At 40.8% G+C, this 23,238-nt stretch overlaps 1 protein-coding gene across 1 annotated transcript in view; it reads right to left on the reverse strand.

The window, feature by feature from the left end:
• Positions 1-1,525: 1,525 nt before the first annotated feature.
• Positions 1,526-23,238, reverse strand: part of ARFGEF3 (ARFGEF family member 3) — a 112,120-nt gene continuing 90,407 nt past the window's right edge. Inside the window, exons 24-38 of the mRNA XM_035899872.1 lie at positions 22,690-22,835; positions 20,939-21,118; positions 20,415-20,559; positions 19,172-19,294; positions 16,791-16,894; positions 15,101-15,245; positions 12,276-12,404; positions 11,547-11,723; positions 10,858-10,972; positions 10,119-10,221; positions 9,363-9,494; positions 7,375-7,505; positions 5,730-5,738; positions 2,439-3,669; positions 1,526-1,717 (exon numbers count right to left, since the gene is read on the reverse strand). Of these exons, the coding sequence (XP_035755765.1) occupies positions 1,526-1,717; positions 2,439-3,669; positions 5,730-5,738; positions 7,375-7,505; positions 9,363-9,494; positions 10,119-10,221; positions 10,858-10,972; positions 11,547-11,723; positions 12,276-12,404; positions 15,101-15,245; positions 16,791-16,894; positions 19,172-19,294; positions 20,415-20,559; positions 20,939-21,118; positions 22,690-22,835 (3,062 nt within the window). The remainder of the gene's footprint in view (positions 1,718-2,438; positions 3,670-5,729; positions 5,739-7,374; positions 7,506-9,362; positions 9,495-10,118; positions 10,222-10,857; positions 10,973-11,546; positions 11,724-12,275; positions 12,405-15,100; positions 15,246-16,790; positions 16,895-19,171; positions 19,295-20,414; positions 20,560-20,938; positions 21,119-22,689; positions 22,836-23,238) is intronic.

Raw genomic sequence — 23,238 nt, forward strand, 5'->3', positions numbered from 1 at the left:
GATGCTAAAAGTTGTGCAAAATCCAGGCCTGATGTAAAGAGATGCCATTCTGAGGATGCTTTGGAGCAGGGACTGAAGCTGCATATTTAGTTGGTGTGCACATTTTAAAAGCCTTGGGAGAACATCATTAAGGAGTCACCCAAGATTAAAATCAACTTATTTTCAACAAATTATTCCAACGGTTAATCAACAAATTCTGTAGTATGGGAGTATCAGATGGAATGTCCCAGGGCTGCAACATGACTCATGCAGCAAGGTAACCCTTTGCTGTGTCTACTGTGAACAGCATCACTATGTATTTGACAATACAACAGTCAATCCTTGCCCTTCTCCCACCCCTTAATAATATCCATAAATTGTAGTAGTTGCAATAGGAGTGCTGCTTTACAGCAGCAGACAAGAAATGGGAGAGAAACAGGAAAGATACCTTCCTTTCAGACTATTTTCCATCTTGAGTCAGCTCAATGTGGAGTGATAGGCTAAGTTAAGTTTAGCACAGGTGATAAGGGTGTTCTTTCCTGGCTACAGCAGCTCTATAGAAGTGAACGTTAAGTTTCCAGTAGCTAACTTAGCTGCAGCATTGCTTAAACTGGAACATTTTCTCTCTACTCTGTTTAGTTGAATGCTGGGTATTGGCACATGCTGGTATTTGCTCTGTAGTGCGTCTTACTCTCCACTGGAAACAGCAAAGCGAACTTTCCTGTTGCCCTTAGAGGGAATTAAGACAGGTGGAAAACTGATCAGCTGTAGGCACAGCTGAAGAGGCAGCCAGGGTAGTGCTGTAGAGAGGGCGGCTTGACAGTGCCTTGTCTCTTCAAGCAATACTCCACAAGAGCAAGGAAAAGATGGATAGTCTGTGCTTGGTTCACCAGTTTTAGACCTGGGATACTTTAATAGTCACTTATTCACTACCCCAAACGTGACCAGACTTCAAGAGGCTCTTCTCAGAGCAAAACAAATTTCCACTTTCTCTAGTGAGTGAGGCATACAGTTACTACAACAATCTTTATCTGGCTTTCCTCTCTCATGTTAATTTCAGAAGGGAAAAACATTACCCTAAACATGTGTCACCTTTTAACTTGTCCTAGAGCCCCACCTCTTTCCTGACACTTTTCTTTTTTTTTTTTAAATTACATAGGCTTACTGGCCTGGTTTGACAGCCAGATGACAGTTGTGTTCACAGCTAATTGCAAGTGTGGAAGTTCAGCTGCGGTTTCATGCGGCTCCCACTGTTGCAAATTTGAGTTAAAATGAAGGCTACTGAAACATATCACCCCATTAGGTACTAGCCTGATTTACTGGCAGGTGCTGGGGCCATTGCAGAGCCCTCTGGACACACTCATGCTTGGCCTCCTTCGCTAGTGTGAGTGAGGGACACACAGTCTCAGGTGGATAGAGTATATACATCGACAAGCTCATCGTTTCTTAATTTATCACCAACAAAAAGGCGGTTAATGAACCCCAAATACTTCTTTGCTGTATACCTTGGATGTCTTCTCCCCTTTGCAACAGAGCACAGCTAGGTTTAAATGATGATATCGTAAACTCGGCCCACTCTTCCCAGCCATTCCCGTACTGCCTGGCGGACACGGATATCTGTCACGTGGCAAGTCAGCTGGCTGATGCAGGGGAACACTGCGGGCTGCAGGGCTGTGAAAGTTTGGTCTGGCAGGGCCTGAATCTGGTTGAGAACCGTCAGCACCATGTTGGTCCACGCCTACAAACAAATTGGATACAAAAAGAGACTCCTTAGAAGACCTTTCTAAATAGATGAGCCCATGAGTTGAGGCAGAAAATAAGACAGCTGGAGGTTGCAGCCTCATGAAGAGGACTGCCAATGCCAGCATATTCACTTAATGTTCACTGTGTCTTCCTAATTCACATTCAGTACGGTAAGTCATCGCTTGACTTTGTATTGCAGGTATCATGCTCAGTCTTTATCACCTTGTGTTTCATCCCACAGTGAACAAAGCCTTTCAGGTTTGAAGCTTTCACCAATTTGTTCACTTGGACATGCAAGCAGCAAGTTTCTGTTTAGCAACAGAGCCCACTATTTCTGCTGTGGAATTAACAAAAAAGGCGCCTTAAGTACAAAAGCATTGTGACAAGCAAGGGCTTCTGAAAATGTGATGTGAAGTGGGCTAGAGCCCTTAGCAGTAAGTGACAAGCTCACTGTCGGTTGTTAGTTCTTATGACTAAGAGCAGCTTTGGCCCCAGTCACAGAAGCACTCTTGAAAGCTGTACTTGTACCTGCCTGATAACACTTCCACTGACTTTCTTTTGATGAGAGAGAATCAGGTTTCTATCAGTGCCAGCTGCTGAAATATTCAGTCCTCCTCATGATGACTTCTTTATGTAACGGAGACATTTAATGAAGAGACTATAAGCATTATAATAAAAGCAATAGAAATTTTTTTTTTTCTACAAGTATGTCCTACCTGTATCTGGGCCTCAGCATCCCTAACAGATATATTCAGGGAACTGACTGTGGATCCTGAGCGTGGTCTCTTCTCTTGTCTCAGGATCTCTGGACCAGCACTGAATGAATGCCTCATTTGACCTTGATCTATGAGGTGTTGTGGCCGCTGGAGTATGGGTGAGTCTGGCCCTCTTGAACCTAGGAGCTCCCCTTTCTTTTCCACTTTGACCTCTTTGGTGAAGGATGTCATGGCCTGTTGCTGCTTTCTTTTCTTGTATTCTGTCATGAGCTTGGAGATAGTTTTGTCAGTGGCTATGGTGTAGATCTTGTTGCCAGCACTCTCCCACCATTCTTTTTTCCTGCTTTGCTCTTTTTTCTCTGGTTTAGGACTTAGGGGTGGGGGTAGCAGCAACATTTCTCCACTCCCTCCTCGGGGTGTCAGACTGTCTCCCAGTGGGTCCCTGATTTGACTCCGGTCATCTTCCGATGGTGTGTCCTTCCCAGATTGCCCTCCGGTCGATGGGGTGGAGGTTTCTGAGTGAAAGGATGGTAAAATGAAGAAAGGGTCACCTTTGAACACTGGAGGCTCCTCTACATTATTCTCCAGGTCCAGATGCATCTGAATATAGTTGTTGCACAGTTCCATGCAGAGCTTATGGAGCCGCTTGATTAGCCATCCCCAGTCCGCATTGCTGACAGGCTGTACGCTCAGAGATGGTATTCGAGCCCTCCACTGCCTCTTCTCCTTCCCTCGTGGGGGACTGACCTGGGCAGTTTCTTCAAAAATGTCTTCATCTTCTGAAGAACACTGCTGTGATGAGTCTGTGCTTCTTTCATCATCCTCAAAGAGGATCTTCTTCACTTGCTCTGCGCTGATGTTCTCCTGGTTTGTCAGGATAGCACAAACCAAGGCATGGAAGTAGATGTTGAAGCTCATTGCTGACTGGCGATACAAGTTGGCAGCTCCACTAATACCAGACACTTTTTTCAGCAAACACTTCAACCCAGGTCTGGTGTCAAACTCTCTGGCTGTTCTATAGGAGTCCAGCAGTAAGTCAAAGATGACAGCCAGGTTTTGCATGGAGATGTACCTGAGAAAACCAGCCAACTTGTTTTCAGGTACTTGTATTGTCATTTTCTCCTCCAAGTTAGAAGGGCCTTTCACAAATTCTTCCAGTAAGATGTCGTATAAGTTCTGGAGCAGTACTTGGTGGGACAGCAAGCTCACCACTATTGTCCTGAAAGGAATACTTGGTAAACCAAGCATGGGAAGGAAAAAAATAAAGTAAAATTAAAATGGTGCGTTGTGCTTCCACTAAAAGTACAGGAACACTTCGTATTTTAGAATCTAACATGAAAGGCCGAATTTTCAGAGCCTTGTTACAGAAGAGTGGAGGAAGATACAGTTGTCTAGAACAGTCAGCTATTCTTCCAAATACTTTCCTAGAAAGGAAGACACTTACATTGGTTAAAAAACCCCAACTGTCCACAGCAAGCGCACTAATAGCACTTGTGCAGAGGTGGTATTAAAACAAAGCTTGATTATAATTTTTGTCCTTTTTTCCAGAGATGTCTAACAGTGAGGGATTAAATATTCTGTGTTTCAGTTTCATGGCAGCTGCAAGTACTCTCAGTATTTCAGCCTGCTATAACTGAGTTATGCATCCTGCCATCGGTCCTTGACTGTATTTTCTATTTTTGTTGCTGAACTTTGGCTAAGTTCAAACATTCTTAAAATTCCTCCACTGGCATTTCAGCCAACCTTGACTTTGCCATGACAAATTGAGGCCAAAACTAGTTTGCCACTCGGATTCCATTTCCACTAATGCCAGGAGTACTTCTTGAAAAATAAAACAAAGAGCCAACCGACCAACCAATAAAAAAAAAAAAACCCAAACATCTACAGAAACATTAGTAGTGCAATGGAGCATGCAAAGAAGCTTAAGTCTTGCTGGAGGCACATTTCACTGTTTGCTCTTAAGACTTCGACTTGAACACTGGGAGCCTAGCATGGAAATGTCTATTCTTAACCCTGTTTCTCATGTAATACTGGGTGATTTTTAGCTGTGCTCCTGTTAAAGAGATGCTGGGAGTTGTTCTAGATCTCACTGATTTTTGATTTGCATAGGAAACCCAGGAACAGCAAATTCCCCCAGCCAAAGTTTTCAGGGCATTTACTGGAAAATAACATTGAGAGTCTTACAGGCAAGGGAGGCCATGAAGAAGGGGTGGGACAGGAATGTTGTTTGGTATCTCATGGATTTAAAATTATAAACTGTGAAACCTATCTTAAAGAAAAGTCTTTGTGTAAGATGACAGTGACAAAGTTTTAAATGGAGCTGATGCTCTGGTACACATAGTAATACTTGTTTTGATTTAGGGAACCACAATGGGTCACATTTTAATTAGCGCTGGTATCTAGCAAGGAAGAGATTTTTCAGTTTGCTTGCAATACTGAAGTTTTAGGTCTACGTCAATCATCATCTAACATGAGATGTTCAGTTGCAGACCTTTATTTTTTTTTGTTGCAAAAATTATACTACTTTCATTAAACAACTTTCAAAATGTTTTCAAAATACCAAAACAAAAAACTGGGGTTTTTTTTTGAGAAATCATATCAAAACTCAGTTTTGAGAATGCAACATTTAAAATATGTGGTTTTCTGGATTGTTTTTAACTCTCAAAATTTTGCCTTATGTCAATTGACTTATAAAAATACACAAATGGTGCTGCTTTAAAAAAAAAAAAAAAAAAAAAAGAAAAGTCCTGAGAGTTTTGAGGGACTGCTATATGCTTGGCCATGTAGAAGCTACAGGTCAGACAGAACTGTGCTTCTAGGGTTAATTTACCTATGTCAGTTCACTTACTGTGACACAGCTGCCAGTGCCAATGCATCAGTAAAATTTAAGAGTCCTATTATCTGACAGTGCTAAAATCTTGATGATTAATACATACATTGGAGCTCTTTATGGGGAAGTAGCTTTCTGCTGTAACAATCGTTAGAGGCTCTGACTCAGAAAAGCTCTTAAGAGCATGTATAAAGTTAAATGAGTGCTTGCATTGATTTCAAGAGACTAATCCTGTTTCAAAAGCAGGATCAGAACGGAAATCTGCTTTGCCCTGTAATAGCCAAAAAGTCAATTTCCAAGGACAGTTTAAAGTACTGCTCAATTCCAAAAGAAACTAGTACAGAGCTATAGGTGAAACCACACAATGCCAAAGCTGGTTAAGGACAGTATTTTCTTATTCTGCCCCAAGTTTTGAACTGAAATACATTATCATTTTTTAGGAAGAAGAAAAGCTCCCTTACCCCAGCTTCCTGTGAAACGATGCAGCATTAAGGAAACAAAAGCAAAAAGGGAGAAGAGAAACCCCACTAAGGTTAAAGTAAAAACTTTTGAAAGGCCACAGTTACTAGCATGCAAGACTGGCATATTACTGCACTGCTGTAGCAAATAATATGAAAAACAGTGGCAACTTTTGAGCCCTGTTTTGGTGAAAAATGAGCATTGCTGGGGTCACATGTGCCTATCAGCAACTTTTTGCAGTTGTTTAGACAAAGCGCAGTGTGAGAGCATTCAGAGTTTGTATTAATTGCAATCTTTCTTTATTAATTTGTTTAAAGACAAGTAAGACTCACGCTACCTTTATGAATGCAGCCTGTTAGATTACATGGCCTTATGTGCCACGAGAGGGGAGCACTCCAGTCTTTTGCTTTTCATTCATTATAACAAGAAGAATGATCTGCAAACCTTTGGATAAAGCAGATACTCTCCCACCACAAAGGACGGGTTTAGGCTGTGATCTCAACCTTTCTTTGTCTCTGTGCAGGGCCCTGTTCTCTGAAGGCGAGGCAACAGAGCACCCGCTCTTTGGGGGAAACTTCTGTACAGCTGTGTTAAGAACACAGACATCTTGCATGTTCTTTTTTCCTGTCCACCCAAAGAAGGATCATCACATTCTGGCTCCCTGTTGCAAGCAATAATTTAGTTTTGAATGAGAACACCTGAAGTGGTACAGAAGCAGGTTTGGTATCTAGTAAAACATAATTTTATGCCACGGATTACATACCTTGCAATACAAACACAAACCCTGAATGCAGAATTCTAATTCTTGGCTCTATTAATGTTACAGCAGTTGTTTAAACAACTGAGCGCAAGCAAAAAGAAATATTCTTTGATAGGATCAGATTGTCATGCAAACGCATGAGTTTCTGAGGTGGTAACATATAGAAGGACTTCACCAAAAATAAAGTTTCAAGCAAAACCAACGTTCCCTAGATCAATACATTGACAGTTTCACAGCTTTGGATGTGTTCTCTTCAACTTATACTGCTCCAGCTTACCCATTAACTTTTTCTACCTTCTTAACCCAGTAATACTGAATTTAAGACCATTAGCAGACATTATTTCGTTTGCTAGGCATCATTACAAACATAACAGTATTTCCAAAGCTTTCTTTAAACTGGCACTTTTAACTCTACTTCTTAAAGAAAAGAATCTCCATATTGGAAAGATTTTCCTAGTATTTCCTATGAGAATTCTTTTCTTAATTTAATTTGCATTTTCTCTACTTGAAGGCTTTGTGTGACCTTATGTATTCTTTCAGGTATTTGTAACCTACCAATTTTTACTATCTATTAGAAGTGTTTTCCTCATTTGGCTTTCTAAGGGCCACATTATAGACCCTGACACAGACTCGTCTACAACTGTTACAGCTCTCGCACGTGCCTGCTCACCAGTGTATGATCGTGGGAACATTTGGAGAGCAGGTAGTAGTAAACTATCGTCTCCAGTGTCACAAGACCTAATTTTTATTTGATCAGTGTGTTTCATTTTTTTTATGAGACCTACAGAGAGGCACGGTTTGCCAGGCTCTGTTCACACCTCTGCCAGCCTGACAATATTTTTATCTTGCTTTTAGTTACACAGTATTTTCCTGAGAAGATATTTTACCTTCTCTGGGTATGCCCATTTGGTTTCTTATCTGGCGGGAGGTCAATGATGAGCACACATGACTGGGCATGTTCAAACCCTTCCTTGTTGCTAGGCGTCTTTGGGGAGCACTGAGTCTCCAGCATAAAGACCTAGAAAACAACAAGTTACATAAAACAATCAGTTTAGCACTTGCACTGGGTCCTTGGGGGGCCTCAGAATAGGATTTCCTGCATTGTGAAAGATCTGTTATGATGACTTATTTTACAGTGATGGGGAGAATGCATGGTCTCCCCCCCCCCAGGCAGACCTTCCCTGGAGCATGCGCTTTGCTAAAAGAGCCTCAAGGCCATGGGCTACCTCCAGACACCCAGCAGAGCACAGGGCACAGGACAGACATCTTTTTTTCTTTGAACTTGTATAAGGCATAATACCAAACACCAAAAAAAGCTTTCTGCTGTCTGTATATTACTGTCAGAAAATATCGTGTATAGTGGACACAAGGACCTGTTTGCATAGTTAGCCTGTTGTACCTAGAAAGGTTGGTTGCTGGGAGGATTATTTTCAGCCATGAAGATACAACAGACACCTAACCTGCAGTTCTTTGGGAAACAACTCCCAGCTGCTGTAGCTTTGTTTTGTAGCTTAGTGGTTGTGTCAAATCCCTACCAAGAAGGATTCACAGATTGCCACTGACAGAGTCTACAAGAAAAGTAGAAATGCCACATTCCCTGCTTTCTTGAGTTCTGTGTCTTTAAAACTTAATTTAAAACATTCTATTCAAACGAAGTCTGCCACTGCCACATTATTTGTGATCACAAATCCTTGTCTGTGTCTCAGATTTTCAAGCACCATCAGGGTATGATTAATCAAGTCAGAAATTGACACCAAACATCTGTTAGCTCTTGTAATCCAGCTGCTTTCCCATGCTGAAACTGTCATACAGTATTTACAGTGCTATGGTACCCTTCAGGTCATTAAGTTCAGTCTGCTGTTATTTCAAGGAATGTGTTTCATACAATCACTTTCATAAAATGAACAAACTCCACTGTAGTCAAAAGGACCCCGAGAAGGTTGTCTCCAAGCTTGCTCTGCTGATTAGGAGTTAATGGTGAGTTTTAAATCATTTGTTAAATGTCAGCATTATCCTCTGGTTCTCAGTAACTCTTTTTCTTCTCTGCAACCTATACCCAGGTATTGATAGAGAAAAAGATCTGCATTCCTCTTCAAACTCTGCTTTGATAGGTTGAACAAATCTTGTTTTTCTAGTTTCATATCATGGTCTCTGTTCTAGTGCATTTTTTGCCCTTTGAAATTATCATTCTTTAACAGAGTAACTAAAAATGTATGTGACATTCTAGGTGAGAATTCATACTGCCACTTCTATTTCCTTTTCTCCATCAGAAACATTTCCACTGTCATATGCCAGGGTTGCCTTTTTTAAAGCTAGGCACACACAACAGGCTCATCATCAGTCTTCCTCGGGTACCTATGCATCTTAGAATCATAGAATCACTTTGGTTGGAAAAGACCTTTAAGATCATCGAGTCCAACCTTTAACCTAGCCCTGCCATCCCACCACTAAACCATGTCCCTAAGCACCTCATCTATCCTTCTTTTAAATACCTCCAGGGATGGGGACTCCACCACCTCCCTGGGCAGCCCATTACAGAGCCTGACAACCCTTTTGGTCAAGTTTTTCCTAATGTCTAGCCTAAACCTGCCCTGGCACAGCTTCAAACCATTCCCCCTCGTCCTATCATCTGTTACCACCCTAGGCATTCCTAATTCCTACTTACAGGGGGACAGTGTTTTAAGGTTGGGGTTTTTTTCCTAGTTTTTATTACTTTTTCTCAATACTACTGTTGGACAAATAAACGTTAGTCTGGTGATGAGGAAGTCTTTGCCCGTAGGGTTTGTGGGGAAGGTGGTGGTAAAGGTGTACTTTCATAAAGAAAAGCTTCAAGTTTAAAAGGTTCTCTGACTTCCCCTGAAACATCACTCTGTACCTGTTGTGCCATGGCTCTGATTCTCCAGTATTCAGCTTCAGCACTTGGCGAGAGGGAGGGGGCTGCCACCTTCACTTCACAGGCATCTCCGCTAAAGCTTTCAGAACCACTGTGGAAATAGCCCAACAGGTTCTACAGAGAGACACAACATCAGACTTTCACTGTGCGTTAAACGAAGTCAGTGACTGTAGCGTTGTCCAGCCTGTTCACGTGTAATACAAGATTCAGAGTGATCTGTCCCATTACCTGCTATTTAGCATTTGATGTATTTGATGCAAAGGCATTGCAACTTTTCATGTAGTCTGGCCTGTGATGAGGATTTTTTTGTTACAAGAAAGATGGTGAGCTGAGAAATAATCTACATGGAGCATGCAGCTACAGGATCAAGTAAGCAACTTTGTCTTCTGTCTACCTTTAGCCAAACCAGAAGAAGAAACAGATCAAAGGGTAAGTTTTCACCTACTAAACTCTTCTGGTTTCTTACTGGCAGGGCACTTTAAAATAAGTCTGGCCTATTAGTGACTAGTGGTGCCTGCACATGTTTAGAAAAACTGATTTCAATCTCGATTGTTGATCCAACACCTCTCATAGTGAGTGAGCTGAAAAAAAATAACAAAAGCTAACACATAAGCCTCACACTTCTTTTCTTGGCTCTGTACCCAAAAACTTTTCTGAAAAAGAAAAAGCAACCTTTCAAAAGTTAGTGAGTCTCTAATCAGTGGGATTACATTTTCCGTCAGCAAAAAGGTGGTTTACCTTTACAGGCTCCAGAGTGGCAGAGAATGCATCCTGCAAGGCACAACACGCAAGCCTCCACATCTCTTCTGTAAAAACAGGCCCTGCTGTCACTAACACATACCTGCAAGGACACAGGAAAACGTTGCCATCTTCAAGAAGGAACTAGACAATTCTTCCCCGGGAGAAGGTTGAAGACAGAACAAAAGGCCTACTCAGTAGCTAGCTAATGATATCCAATCTCCTCAGTTGTTACCCTGACCTATTTTTGTAATTACACCGTAGTTCTGCCCTTTTTTTTTTTCCCCTCCTTTGCTTTTCCTCGTTAGTCATCTTTCCAGGACAAGAACCACACGTTGTGTAAGTATATAATACAGTGCTTATTTTGATTACACTGTAATAACCTGAAGACTGTGAAAGGTATTAATTACCTCTAAAGACCTGTGAATTCCAACAGAAAGACCCTTGGTTATTTTTCCTAAGGATTAATTATTGACTAATTGCATATAAGTAATGTACAAGTGCTTTTTATGGGAATGATACACATAGTAATGCCTAAAATCACAGGTTCTGTCTGAAGCAGGCAGAAAACAGCATGAAAAGGTTACTAAGTCTAAAATTCATTATTAAAATAAGAAGAGATAAATATATGGTAGACTTCTTCTGAGATGTTAGCCAACTTAATCGGCCCACAAGTTCTTCAAAGATATAAAGACATCTTTTTTTTGAATATGCTAACAGAGTGAATAGACTGTGTTACCTGATACAAGAGCAGCCAACTCTGGAAATGATTTCTGTTGGTTCTGCTACACAGGCTACCAGCAACTTGAAAAGATCTTTCAGCATAGTGTTGATCATATTTTCATAACCAATATCTATGAGGAAAAGACACAGACTGGTTTTACATCATTGCCTTTTCATTATAATTAGAGATAAAGTCTTGCTACACTTACTGCTACTCAGAGACTTTGCAAAACCAAATCTTTTTATGCAGCTATCACTGGAGTTCAATTTTGAAACATGTATCACACCAAACTGAAATAGGAACAGTCCTTTTGATGTTAACAATATAAAATGTCTGGGCTTAAGCAATACTGGAGAAATTCTGCTAGATCCTGTTTCTGAATTATCTAGTTCTTTATGATCGAAGTCTTAGTATCTTCTTTTGGAAAGCGTAATATGGACGGTGATGATTTAATCTGGAAGATAGTCCTGCTCTGAGCGGAGGCTGGACTAAATAACTTCCCTAAGTCTCTTACAAGTTAATTTTTTCCATAATTCTAAACCCTATAAAGAAAGGGAAAAAACCCCCAAACAAACAGAAATTTTCAACTCTTCCTCTTATTTTATGCTTGAGTAACCGAAAAGCAATGAAACCATCTCCCCAAGTAGCTATGCAGTAACGTGCCACTGATGACTGTCAGTAGATGTGACGGTGCAATGACATACCTGAGTGTATGAAATTTTGAATGTGCTCCACTACAAGTTCACAGGAAAGGCCGATGGCATGCTTGAAATTAGCAGATGCCACATCCCAGTAAGAATGGTCACCATGGCTGCGATGGAGCCAAAGAGACATCGTGGGAAGAAGGAGATGTACAACTGCATAAATGCCAAATCCTGGGCCTTGAAATAAACACAACGATGGTTGTATATTTTTTGCTTACAAAGCCTACATGCACAATAAGTTTGCTAAGTTGTTCCAAGTGTGAGGCCAGGGGCAGTGCTAAAGAAAGCAGTTTCTGAAACGTTTTTTGTGGGATGGGAGGGGTAAGCAGTTTTGTATCTAGTTGTAAGGTAGTATATGAACATTTATCCAACTGTTTACCTGCTGTCTTTCCCAGCAGGTCTACAGGACTATATAATTTTCTTTTTCCATTTCCTGGACACCAGGCAAACGTTTTCTGTGGCTAGGAGATCAATAGAATACCTTTATTGCTCAAATAAGGAGATGCTGTAAGAGTATGTTCAACATACTCTTACAAAATGCCTTTTGTCAGCATAGAACAATGCACTAACTGGAACAACAGATCACGCTCCGAGAAAAATCCCTTTCTACCCGAGAACATTTCTGTGCCACTCTAGCATGAGTAACACACTTTACAGAAGTGGTTTAGGATTCTAAGAGGTTCAGGTCAGGGCTCTACTAGCTCACATTTTATTAAGCCTTTTCATTACCAGGTGTCTTGGCAACATCCCTCAGCAATTCAAATAGCAGATCCAAAGTAGGAGGCTGGTGCTGGCGGGGACAGTTGGATATGGCAGTTGTTAATTCTTCCAGCAGAATAATCCAGACATTGATAAGGCCTACAAGTAAGGAAACAAAGATTAAAAGCCACAAGTGAGATACTGCATTGACCACAGGCAGAATTCGCCCTCAGAAAGTGTTAGAGGCTAAGAAATTAATTAACTTAAAGATCATGGGTTCTTACATTTTCACTGTTGCTGTGTAATGGTTGTGGGAAGTATCAATTTTGAAATTATGGTCTCCTTTATCTTCCTTTTTTATTAAGTTAGTGTTTTGTCCCATCCTTCCTCCTTCATGTACATCTTGTTCTGGTCTTTCTTAGTTTACTAGTCCCACTAGTCCAGTCTCTTTAACCTTGGGGGTTTTTTTAATGGGACATTCTACACATCTCACTACCATTGCAAATGCTGCCCAGAATGGTTTGTACCCATTCAGGTTATGCTTTTAGGTAAGGATGCTAGGGTGACTAGCTGGAATTAAACTGTCTCTATTTGGTACCCAGAACTGAACAGTAATAATGCCTCAAGAAGGATCACCAGGCTGCCTCACATGTCATCTTTAGATGTTAAGAGATCACAGACAGAAGAGCATTAAATGTGGATATGGCAGAGCTGGACAAGTACCAGAACAGCAGTTAGGATACAGGTAGTCCTGTGAGTTCATAGCAAACATGTATCCCTAAAAAATTATGGGATACACTAGTTTTCAATACAATTTTGAAGATGGGTAGGAATTGCTGCCCTTTAATTTTCAACAGATCACTTAAGTACTTGCCAGTTCCCCATGATATTATGAATGACTAGAAGGATCTGGCATATTACACTCACAATGCTCCTGCAATATATAGTGTTATTTTGAGTTAAGTCTCCTTAAAAGGCTATGGGTTTATTAGGCTAAAATGGATTTTACTCTGGGTCACCAATAAGCCCTTCTCTGCCACTGGTAGGCATGATGATGTAGTCTGTGTCTGAATGATGCTTGCTGGCTAATTATGTTCCAAAAGCAATAAAAAAGGCTGCAATGGAACTTTGTTTAAGATGCACTGAGTTTGCTGACTGAAAAAGTCTTCCCAAAAATCAAGGAAAACACAGTGAAATAATTACTTAGTAACTGGGTTGATAATTTATTTATTCACACCACTTCCACAGGGGGGTACATATGGTGACATTTTTTGGAATCATATAGGCTTGAATGATGTTTCTGGATAAGGAAACAGCACAAATCACCCAGCATGAAATCTGGGTATCTTCAAATCTGGAAGAACTGTGTATCTTTCAGAAATGCCCTCTTGAAGTGTTCGGCATGGACTCAAATACACTATGAAAATACACCGCACCACCGTATGGCAAAGTAGGCTAGAATATTTTGCCCCATCTTGGTGCTGACTTTCAGCACTAGATTGCCAGGTGAAGCACCGTCTTCTGTTTTTGCGAAGTCAGTTTGCCTACCAATGTTCTAATACTGTTACCAGCTAAATAAAAATTGGCTGAAAGTTTCATCACTTAGCTCTGACAAGAACCAGATCAGAAGGTTTCTTTGCTGTAGCATAGCGTTTCTATTCACAGCAAGCAAGGCATGATAGGCAGAGCCACTTCAGAACAGTAGGCAAGCGGTGCTCACCTGAGATGGGGAGACCCTAGGCCAAATCCCAAGCCTGACTCAAAGCAGAAACTTTAGCGACTTGGGTCTCCCACATCCCAGGTGAGCACTCTAAAATTTCCAGAAAGAAAAAAACCCAAACACAGAAGGAAGAAAGTAAAAGTTTTTGGGTTGTTTTATTACTTTTAAAAAAACCCCAAACAAACCAACCAACCAACCCTAGGACTTGTGGTTTGTTTTTTTTTCCCCAGAGAGAAGCTTTTCTCTCCTTTATCCAGGGTAGCAGTGGAACAGGACAATCCACGTGGTGGAAGAGCCCAGGTAAAGTAGGTACCAAGAATCATTCTGGTGAAGCATATGAATGAAATGCATTGGAGCCAGCCTGCTTTCTACCTGGTTGGAGCTGGCTCTTCACAGAGGCAGCCAGGTCAGACCAGCTCAGTATTCAGGTGTTCAAAAGTGACTGTACTGCTTTGAAGGGCCATCATGAGTCCAGAAGCAGTAAGGCTGCGTTCCCCTACTGCTTGGCTCTGCACCAAACTAGTTCATCAAACACCTGATTAATCCGCAGCCCATATAAGCCACACAAATAATCAGGAGACAAATGCTGCTTGTTTTTCTGGAGGTCATAGTGCTTTTTACAGACTTGAGAAATATACCACTTAGTTCAACAGACCACATGACATACATTTGGAAATATATTTAAACAACTATTCTTTATCTTTCTAAACCTTAACTCAACAGTGATATTTCTTCTGTTAAAGGCAGGCCTGCCAATGCCACCCTTAAAAGGTTTTCACTCCTTTAATTCAGCTGTGGTCTAGAAAGTATTTTTGTGTTAGCTCTCAGAAATACATACTGGCTGTATTATGAATATCAGGATGATTAAGATATTAATTATTAAAATATTATCTTGTCCCAAGAGCGGGGTTGTATTTATCTCATATATCATCTGTATCTTTTAGCATAAATAAGGTGACATGACCTGAACTTCCAAGCTCTCTGTGCGCACATGTGTGTGTGTGTGTAGCCAACAGGGAGACAAACTATGAAGTTTTTCCCCTCCCTTTTTGCTTTCAGTGGTTGGCAAAATTTACAGTGACGTGTGGAAGAAGTAATTGATTAATTCCGCATTTACTGCTTTCAATGCACTTACCAGTGTCGTCATCAAAGTCAGAAAGGATGCACTCAATACCGTCCTCACTGCTGGCTGACTGTTCCTGCACTCTTCGGGGCAAGTTAACCAGCCGGCCGCTGAGGAAAATGGGTTTCAAGGGCATTTTATAGATTTTGGCTAACAACTGGCAGGGGAGGGGGAAGAGAGAGAGAGTAAAAAAAAAGAGAAGGAAAGATAAATATATATTGGAAAGTTTGTAAAAGCTATCACATACAACACAGGTATGTAAAATAAAACAAAAGCTATGAAAGCAGCATCTGTTCTGCTCATCCGGCAATAGTGTAAGTGAAAAATACAACTAGAGGCCAGAAGTCTTCTGTTCATTGACAAGTAAGGGGTCGGGGGGAGAAAGAGATGGAGAGAAGCAATTTAAATAACACACTGTTGGGAAGGGAGCGCGCTCCCTCCTCGTTTGTGAAAGACAAACGTTACTGCTTATCAATTGCACCTATGACCTGAGAAGCTCCATTAGCTCTACATAGAATATTTTGGAGCTCTGAAGGACTAAGTAACTCCTGACAAAAGGACTTGTACAGGTTTACATCAGAGCTTCATTGCCTAGGTTGTCCATTACACAACAAATACAAACTTTGCAGAATTGTGCTATAGCTGGGATCCTACCAGTATTTTACCAGGCCTTTTTAAAGTAAACCATGTATTTGTGATATACAGACAGGATTTCTTTTTAGTCATTCCTGTTCTTCTTCTACTGGCTAGTTAAAAGGTGTAACAAGATAAAAATGGCTGCTTCTTTTAAGGAGGAGAAAATACTCCTGCCTCACTGTGGAACGGGTTTTGTAAGAATGAGAAAGAGTGATGTGATGCACACAGTGTATAGACAGAATATACATTAGACAGACGCAGAGATAGTCACTATTTTTTTTTTTTAAGTGAACAAGATAGCACATACAGTTGCTATGTCTGCTCTTTATTATTCTGAACTGCGTTATTCTTCTCCTCTCAGTCTGTGTACTGAATCCACCTGTTATCTCTGAATTTAGATATTAAGCCCTTTCAGCTATGGTAATATCCTTTGTTATGCATTTGTATTGTGCCCAGAAAAAACATGGCCTGGGTCCAACAAAAAGACCTGCAGGTACTACAGAAATACAAACAGCAATATAAAATCAGACGGAAAAGTCTTAATAACCCTGGATGATAATCTGTGCTGTGTGCAAGGAGATTACAGGAAAGATGCCAGATTCTAATTGTTGGAGATTTGCCCTGAGCTTCAGATGTGTTTTCATGGTACAGATAAGCTGCTGCTGCGTTTTAGAGCATGTAACCTGTTGCTCTTCTTAAGATCTGAGAACTCCCAGGTTTGGTTTTTTTTTCCTCTTTCATTCCCAGCACTGTTTACAGTAACTGTTTAAATAAGAATGAATGTAGCTTTGAATACATTACTACTAGGTTTTGATCATTCACATTTTCCTACATGCTCCTTGGGTCTGAGCGTTTTTATCTCCTCAGTTTCCCACAGTTAGCTGGCCTAGACTGTATGAGATTCCTTCCGATGACCAGTCTCCATCTGGCAGTGCAGGTTGTTACCACCAGGCTTAGCACAGGTTCTCTTGTGTTCATGCAAACCATCCAACCACTGATGCAAAGCCTGGAGGTCCGAATTGTTTCCTAGGCCAGGTTAGTACCAGTATAAGATTGTTCATCATACCTGAGAACATCTCCTGAGGTAATCAAGCGCAGGAAGGCACAAGTCTGTAGATGCAGATCCTGATCCTGGCACACAGTCACCCATCTCCTTACAATCTACCTCCCCTGGGGATAAAAAGGGCAGCATTGGGGAGGACAGAAGAGAAAACAAACATAGCATTAGTTCCTTTTTCATTCAATTGTGCCCTAATGTCTGAACAGAATCCACAAAACATCCTTTGTTTGATCTTATTAGATGACAACCAGATGACTCTCATACAAACACCACAGTAATACTGGTCACACTTTATACATGAACTTTTGTATGAATAAATGCTTTCATAAATACATGCCTATTTAAGCTTTAGCAGAGCTTTTGGGAGTTTTTATAATCATACCTTATAGTAATCTGTCACACTGTCTCCACTCCACTTTTTCCCATGGGTGTATGAATTACTTGATCATATTCAACCTTTGCTCAATTAATATACTCATTTTTTTCTGCACCCCAGTGCCCTGGAAAATTTTTCTACCACAAATTCTTCCTTTTAGTTTATTCACTCCTTAAATACACCACGTTATATTTTGTGCTACAGTATTTCCTTCTGCTATCTAATTCAGGTGTCAAGGTCTTACCGTTTCAACTGTACTATACCCTCAGGCTCTTGTGTCTCAGTATCACAGGTATTACTACCTCTGTGGCATCAGCAGTCTCCTACTTTTAGGGCAGCTTCACTAGGTGTATTAAATAAGCAGACCAGTTCCAAGGTGCCCTGTTGCAGAGCTCCTCCCTGGATAACTCCATTCACTCCAGCATTTTCCTTGTCTGCACAGTCTGTTTTCCTTCCTCTCAGCCAATATTCTGCCCACCCTAGAATACTTGGCTCATAACCATTTTTCCAGTTTAGTCAAATACTTCCCATTCAGTGTCAAATCTGAAGCTTTACTAAATGCCTATATGCATTCACATTTTATTGCCTTAAAAGCTATTGCTCTCATAAAAACCACAAGATAAATATTAAATCCTTTTATTAAGTCCAACTTCATTCTCCTTTTGCTACATTTATTTGCTTTTTCTATGCCCTTAACTATTCCCTCCATAATGTATTTTAAAGTCTAGTCTAGTATTGACATCAGCCAAGTAAGCCAGTGAAGTTTGAATCCTTTAGTTTTATGTTAAAATGCACATAAATGGTAGTATATTTGCTATTGCTCAGTACTGAAGTATCCCATAGTCCTACTACCTTTAGTATAAAAAAAAGATCTTGCTTTCTGACATGTAACCATAAAGGGGACAAAACTTATGTCATGAAAGTAAGAAACCTAAAGAAATGTAGGACAGCCTTTTAAGTTCTCCAGAAGGAACATGAGTTCCCTCTACTGGTACTGACATGCAAGTTTGTTTCTCTTTTGTAGTAATAATTACAATTCTGGTCTGTCATCACAAGCTGAATTCTGCCCCCATTGAAATCGATGGTGAAATAGCTTAATAAGATGAGAGTAACATTAAAGACTGGATCTGCTGCCGTTAGGTGCTTCATTTAAATCCAAGTGAGTTACTTACAGACCTGGGTACATCTGTGAATTAATATACATATTAAAAAAATGCCCCATTTTACCTCTCATTAGAAGTTTTGCAATTTACATAAGGGGGAAAAAAATAAATCATTGCCAGAGTTCAATGAAAAGTGTTGAATTCTAATAATCAAGGCAAGCCAGGAAACGTGAACGTGGGGACAGAATAACCCAACACCATTTGCCTTTATTCTGACGTTTGGTGAAGCACCACAATTACCCTGCAGGGTCACCTGGCCTTGACACACCTGGTCTCTGCTGCCCTCAGTAACACAAAAAAACCCTAATCACGGGGACAGAGCGTTGTTAGTTGCAATGTTCATGATCGCACTGAAGGTGCAGCAGGTTTTCAGCACTGCATATGCCAAACTGCTGCTGCTGAGGTGGGCAAGGGTAGAAGGGAGCCACGTGGCTTTCACCACTGAATGTAAAACATACCCTGTTCTGATGCAGACAATCCATGCTGTCACTGCACAACGCCAGGGCATTTCTGCAATATTCTGTTTTTTGGCTTTTTTTTTTTTTTTAATTAAAAGAATATAAGCAAGTCCTGATGCAAATTAAAATCAAATGAAGCAGACATTTAATAGTGAGATGCATCTTTGCTGCTATAATCACGTGAAGAATTGATAGCACAAAAAATGTTCCTGAAATAATCCCTTGGTCTTGATTTTATTTTATTTTTTTAAAGCACTCTGGACTCAATTTCTTCACTGCCTCTCTCTTCCCTACCATACTATGTATTGCATAACTGAATTCTCCTCTTCTGCAGGATCAAGTTTGATATATCATGACTTAATAGGATAAAAGGAAAATAAAAGTATTTACCCAGTCCTTTGACAAACTTCATAAGGCACATAATATAACTGGTGGCGGCATTGGCAAAGACCTGGATGCTGTCTGTGTTTAGAAATGCTTCAAAGACATCAAACACCGGAGCTTGGCGTTTCCCTGTGGAAATAACAAGGTGAGAACTCATCCCCATCCCCCATAATGGTGATTTTCCAACAGTTTTTCAACAACTTAACTGAATCTGTAGATTCTCTTCTATTCTGGACAGACACTGAAATGATATCAGAAGTAAAACCTTCTCTTGCTCCTGAGGTAACTTGTGTAGCGCTTCAGAGGAAGTAATACAGACTCCCTCCTTTGCCTTATCTATGAAAAATACCAACTTACGCCTGCCCAAATGTTGAGAGCAGGTTGGAGCTCTTGAGCTCAGCTCAGTAGCTAACACTTCTGTTTGGTGGAGGTTTCTGGTTTAGTTGTTGCTAACTGCCAAGGTGACAGCAGTCACGCAGAAAGCTATTCAGACTATACAGTAACAAAATAGTCTTGCTTTTCCTAACTAGCTTATCAGTCTCCAAAAGCTGTATACACTTGCATTTTGCCATCGATCGTAACAGATCCGAAAGACAAAATTGGGAAGAAAACCATATCCCTGACTTGGAACATTTAAAATTACCTTCTAATGGGGCAAAAGAACAGATTAATTTTCCCATATTACCCCATTTCCATACAAGCAAACATCTCTGGGAGGGATGCAGAGCCATTCTTACAGCAAACATGCTTCGTAATAGCGCTAGCAATTTGAAGCCTTGTGATTCAGTGTCTTGACAAGCACTTGCCTAGATTATCACACTAGCTTACTCTGATGTATAGGAGCAATATGTTTCACATTGTAAGAAAGACCATCCACATGAGACGTGGTGGTTGTATACAGTATGCTTTCCTTTCTCTAGCAGGACAGCGCAAGGGCCCAGCCAAGCTCAGTAGTCCTGCACTACTGTTTTGCTCAAAAATATGCAAGTAGGTTTGAAACATTTCTTTCTCATTCTACTCATCTGCCAGAATCTAGAAGATAAAAGGTCAGAACAATACCTCTGCTTTCCCTCCCACCCCAACTAATAAACCAGATACTTCAGTACAGTCCTAGAGTATTGCAGTGCCACTGCTAAGTGCCACTGTTCAGGTAGGGCACTTAAGTATATTGAGTTAGTTATTTTGTCTGCAAGGAATAAGACAGGGAAACAAAAGCACACACGAAACGGTCAGTGCAGTAAGTCCTTACCCATAGAGTATTCTCCTACAAGGTACTCTTTAACCTCCGACTTGTTGCTGCTGTGCACTGTTTCCAGGGCACTGAACAGGGGTCTCCATCCTGACTGGATTTGGGTAGAACACATTTCCACCAGCTCTCCTATAGAGGTGACCACCTGCAGAATAAAACCAAAAACCAGAACTGATACATAGATGGACCTTCGGAAGGAACGAGGATGGCTTTAAACATACTCCTAGATTTCACTATGTCAGTCTAGACTATATATATATATATATATATATATACACACACACATACATACACACACACACCAGAAAAGTTTTATTTAATTACTTTAAAGCCAGGTGTACAGAGACTGCTCTACCACAACACTGGCTTAGGTAGGCAGAGCTCTCCCGATTCCCTGAAGATGATTAAGGGGCACCACTTGAAGGGCATTTGGGAAACACCCTCAAGTGGACCAAGCGCACTCTGGAGACCATCCTTCTTATGGGCAAGGTAGGCCAGAGAGAGCCTGATTAGGGCTGACTTGCCTGGTCTTGGACATCCTCATCACACAGCTCTAGCTGCATGATACGCTCAAAGGGGCGGAAAAGCGCCTCATTAAAGTGAAAATGAGAAGGCTCATTCCAGTCTGTCAGCACTTCAGTGAGGATGTCATGGATGAAAGAGACAGCCTTCCGAGATACGTGTCTCTCCTTATGACAGGCAGCCTGCAGGGAAAGGAGGAGGATTAGTTTGTCCAAGCAAAAAATTTGTTTTTAGCGAGACACTTTTAAGGGAGGTAAGAAATCCATGGTGCTGAACCCTAAAAACAGCTTCACCACTAATGTGACTAGGGACTCCACTGCAATGAAAATGGCGGAATACTGCCATGGAAACAGATGACTGAGACTCTGAGCTGCTTGGCATCCCACAGATGCACGAAGGTTTGCTGACAATTCAAAAAGCACAGAGCTAAAAATAAATAAATTAAATAATAAAACCCACAGAACAGAACTAGTGTGAAATGTTGTCTTTTGTTTCTAGTACATGACATTTTTCCCTTCAAAAGGGTTGTTTCTGCATATATTCACCACACCTATCTAGGCATGACTAAATGTCAATTTTTATTTGGCTATTTAAGAAACTTAAAGTGAGAAGGTTCTCATCACTTTTGGAGGAACTATTAAAAAATTAATCACCAGTGAATCTGGATATAAAATTACTGTTTTGAGCAACTTCGCAGGTTATGCTAAATTCTGTCCTTTCCTTGATGTTGCTCCTTCTCAGCAATGACCTCAACTGCACTGACGCCAGCCAGAAAGACTGACCAGCCCTGCATTCTAAAAACATGGAAGGTACTTGAGTTCAAACTGGCTTGGGATCTTAAAAGACTTAGAAGTGTTCAAAACATGAAAAGTATTTAAACTGGTCTCAGGCTGGCATCCAAAGGCAAGCGAGACACCAGTTTTCAAGATAAAGGGCTGTTAAAGCATACAACAAACTATTCTCTGCTATTTTTACTTCACTTAGAGGGATTCCACTGAGACTCGCCAGTGTCTGAACTCTGCTGTAAGACAGCCCACACATTTGTTTGAGTCAATTAAATGAAGTACTATGGGAATTTACTGAACAGCATATCTTAAAACTTCAGAGAATCACGCTCCAAATAGACCCGGGCAGATGACACCACATACCTCACCACTGAAAGGAAGCACTGCACATTTATTCATACCAATGATACAAATCAAAAAGCTCTGAGAAGTCAAGACACCAGCATTTCACCAGGTAAGACTGAAAGTTTGGCTGAGGAAAGGTTATTTGTTATGACTGAAACCCATTCTGTGGCTGCTACTGGCATGCCCCTGACCAGGGTTCACAGGAAGAAGGAAAAAGAACAACATCACCATCTTCCCAGTTGAGTTGTCTTTATGTGGGAAAAGCAAGCCTGCATCCTTTTATGGGAAGACTTGCATGGATGCAGACCTTGACTGGGAAAACAGTTAGATGGAGGAGTTACTTGTAACTTCTTAGGCTGGTTTAGTTTTTTCACCACAGGCACACAGGAAGTATCATATTGCAAAAATCGAGCACGCTGTCCCTCGACCTGCCCATTTCAGTTACTTAAAAGTGCGCTCCTCAGTGGCAGTATCACAACATATGACACAGTATATACACTATCCCTACAGGAATGTAACCAGATTTGACAATGTTGAGGGTTGATGCACATTTTAAGAGCTATCAAGCCTTCTCCAGCTTTGTCACCTCTTGCACGCATTCCCATTTTCTCCCAAACTCCTACCTCTACAAGGTGAGGTGCCACCAGGCTCCAGCAGCGCATGAGGTGGAGCAATGGGCGAGATTTACTCCTTACAATTCTGAGCATGGCATCACCAAGCCGGAACAAGTGAAGTGCACTCCTCCTGTCCTGGGTAGATTTTACTTCACCTACAAGGAAGTATAAGAAAATAAATGCAAGCTAAGCAACAGCAGCTCCTCCATGTCTAGGTGTCTAAATTGGAATTTAAATCAGGGTAGAAATTATTAAAGGCGGGGGGAGGGTGGTAGAGAAAAAAGTTTAAAAAACAAAAAACAAAAAAAACAAACCAAAAAAAACCCTCATCGTAAACCACAGCCTATTCCTATGTAGTTAAAAGAACAGGAGATGGACACAAGTTTTAAGAACAACTTACTAAAGACACTTTATTTTGATTTAAGTGATCTTTTTTTTGCAAACATTTTAAAGACAAAGGCTTGGAGAAGTAGTGCAGAGAAGTTAAGCAAGGAATTAAATATAAAGACCCAAAGGAAATAATTATTAAGACCCAAAATAGTAGTTGCAAAAACCTTT

Source organism: Egretta garzetta, unplaced genomic scaffold, assembly GCF_000687185.1.
Source record: "Egretta garzetta isolate BGI_Z169 unplaced genomic scaffold, ASM68718v1 scaffold397, whole genome shotgun sequence".
NCBI lineage: Eukaryota > Metazoa > Chordata > Aves > Pelecaniformes > Ardeidae > Egretta > Egretta garzetta.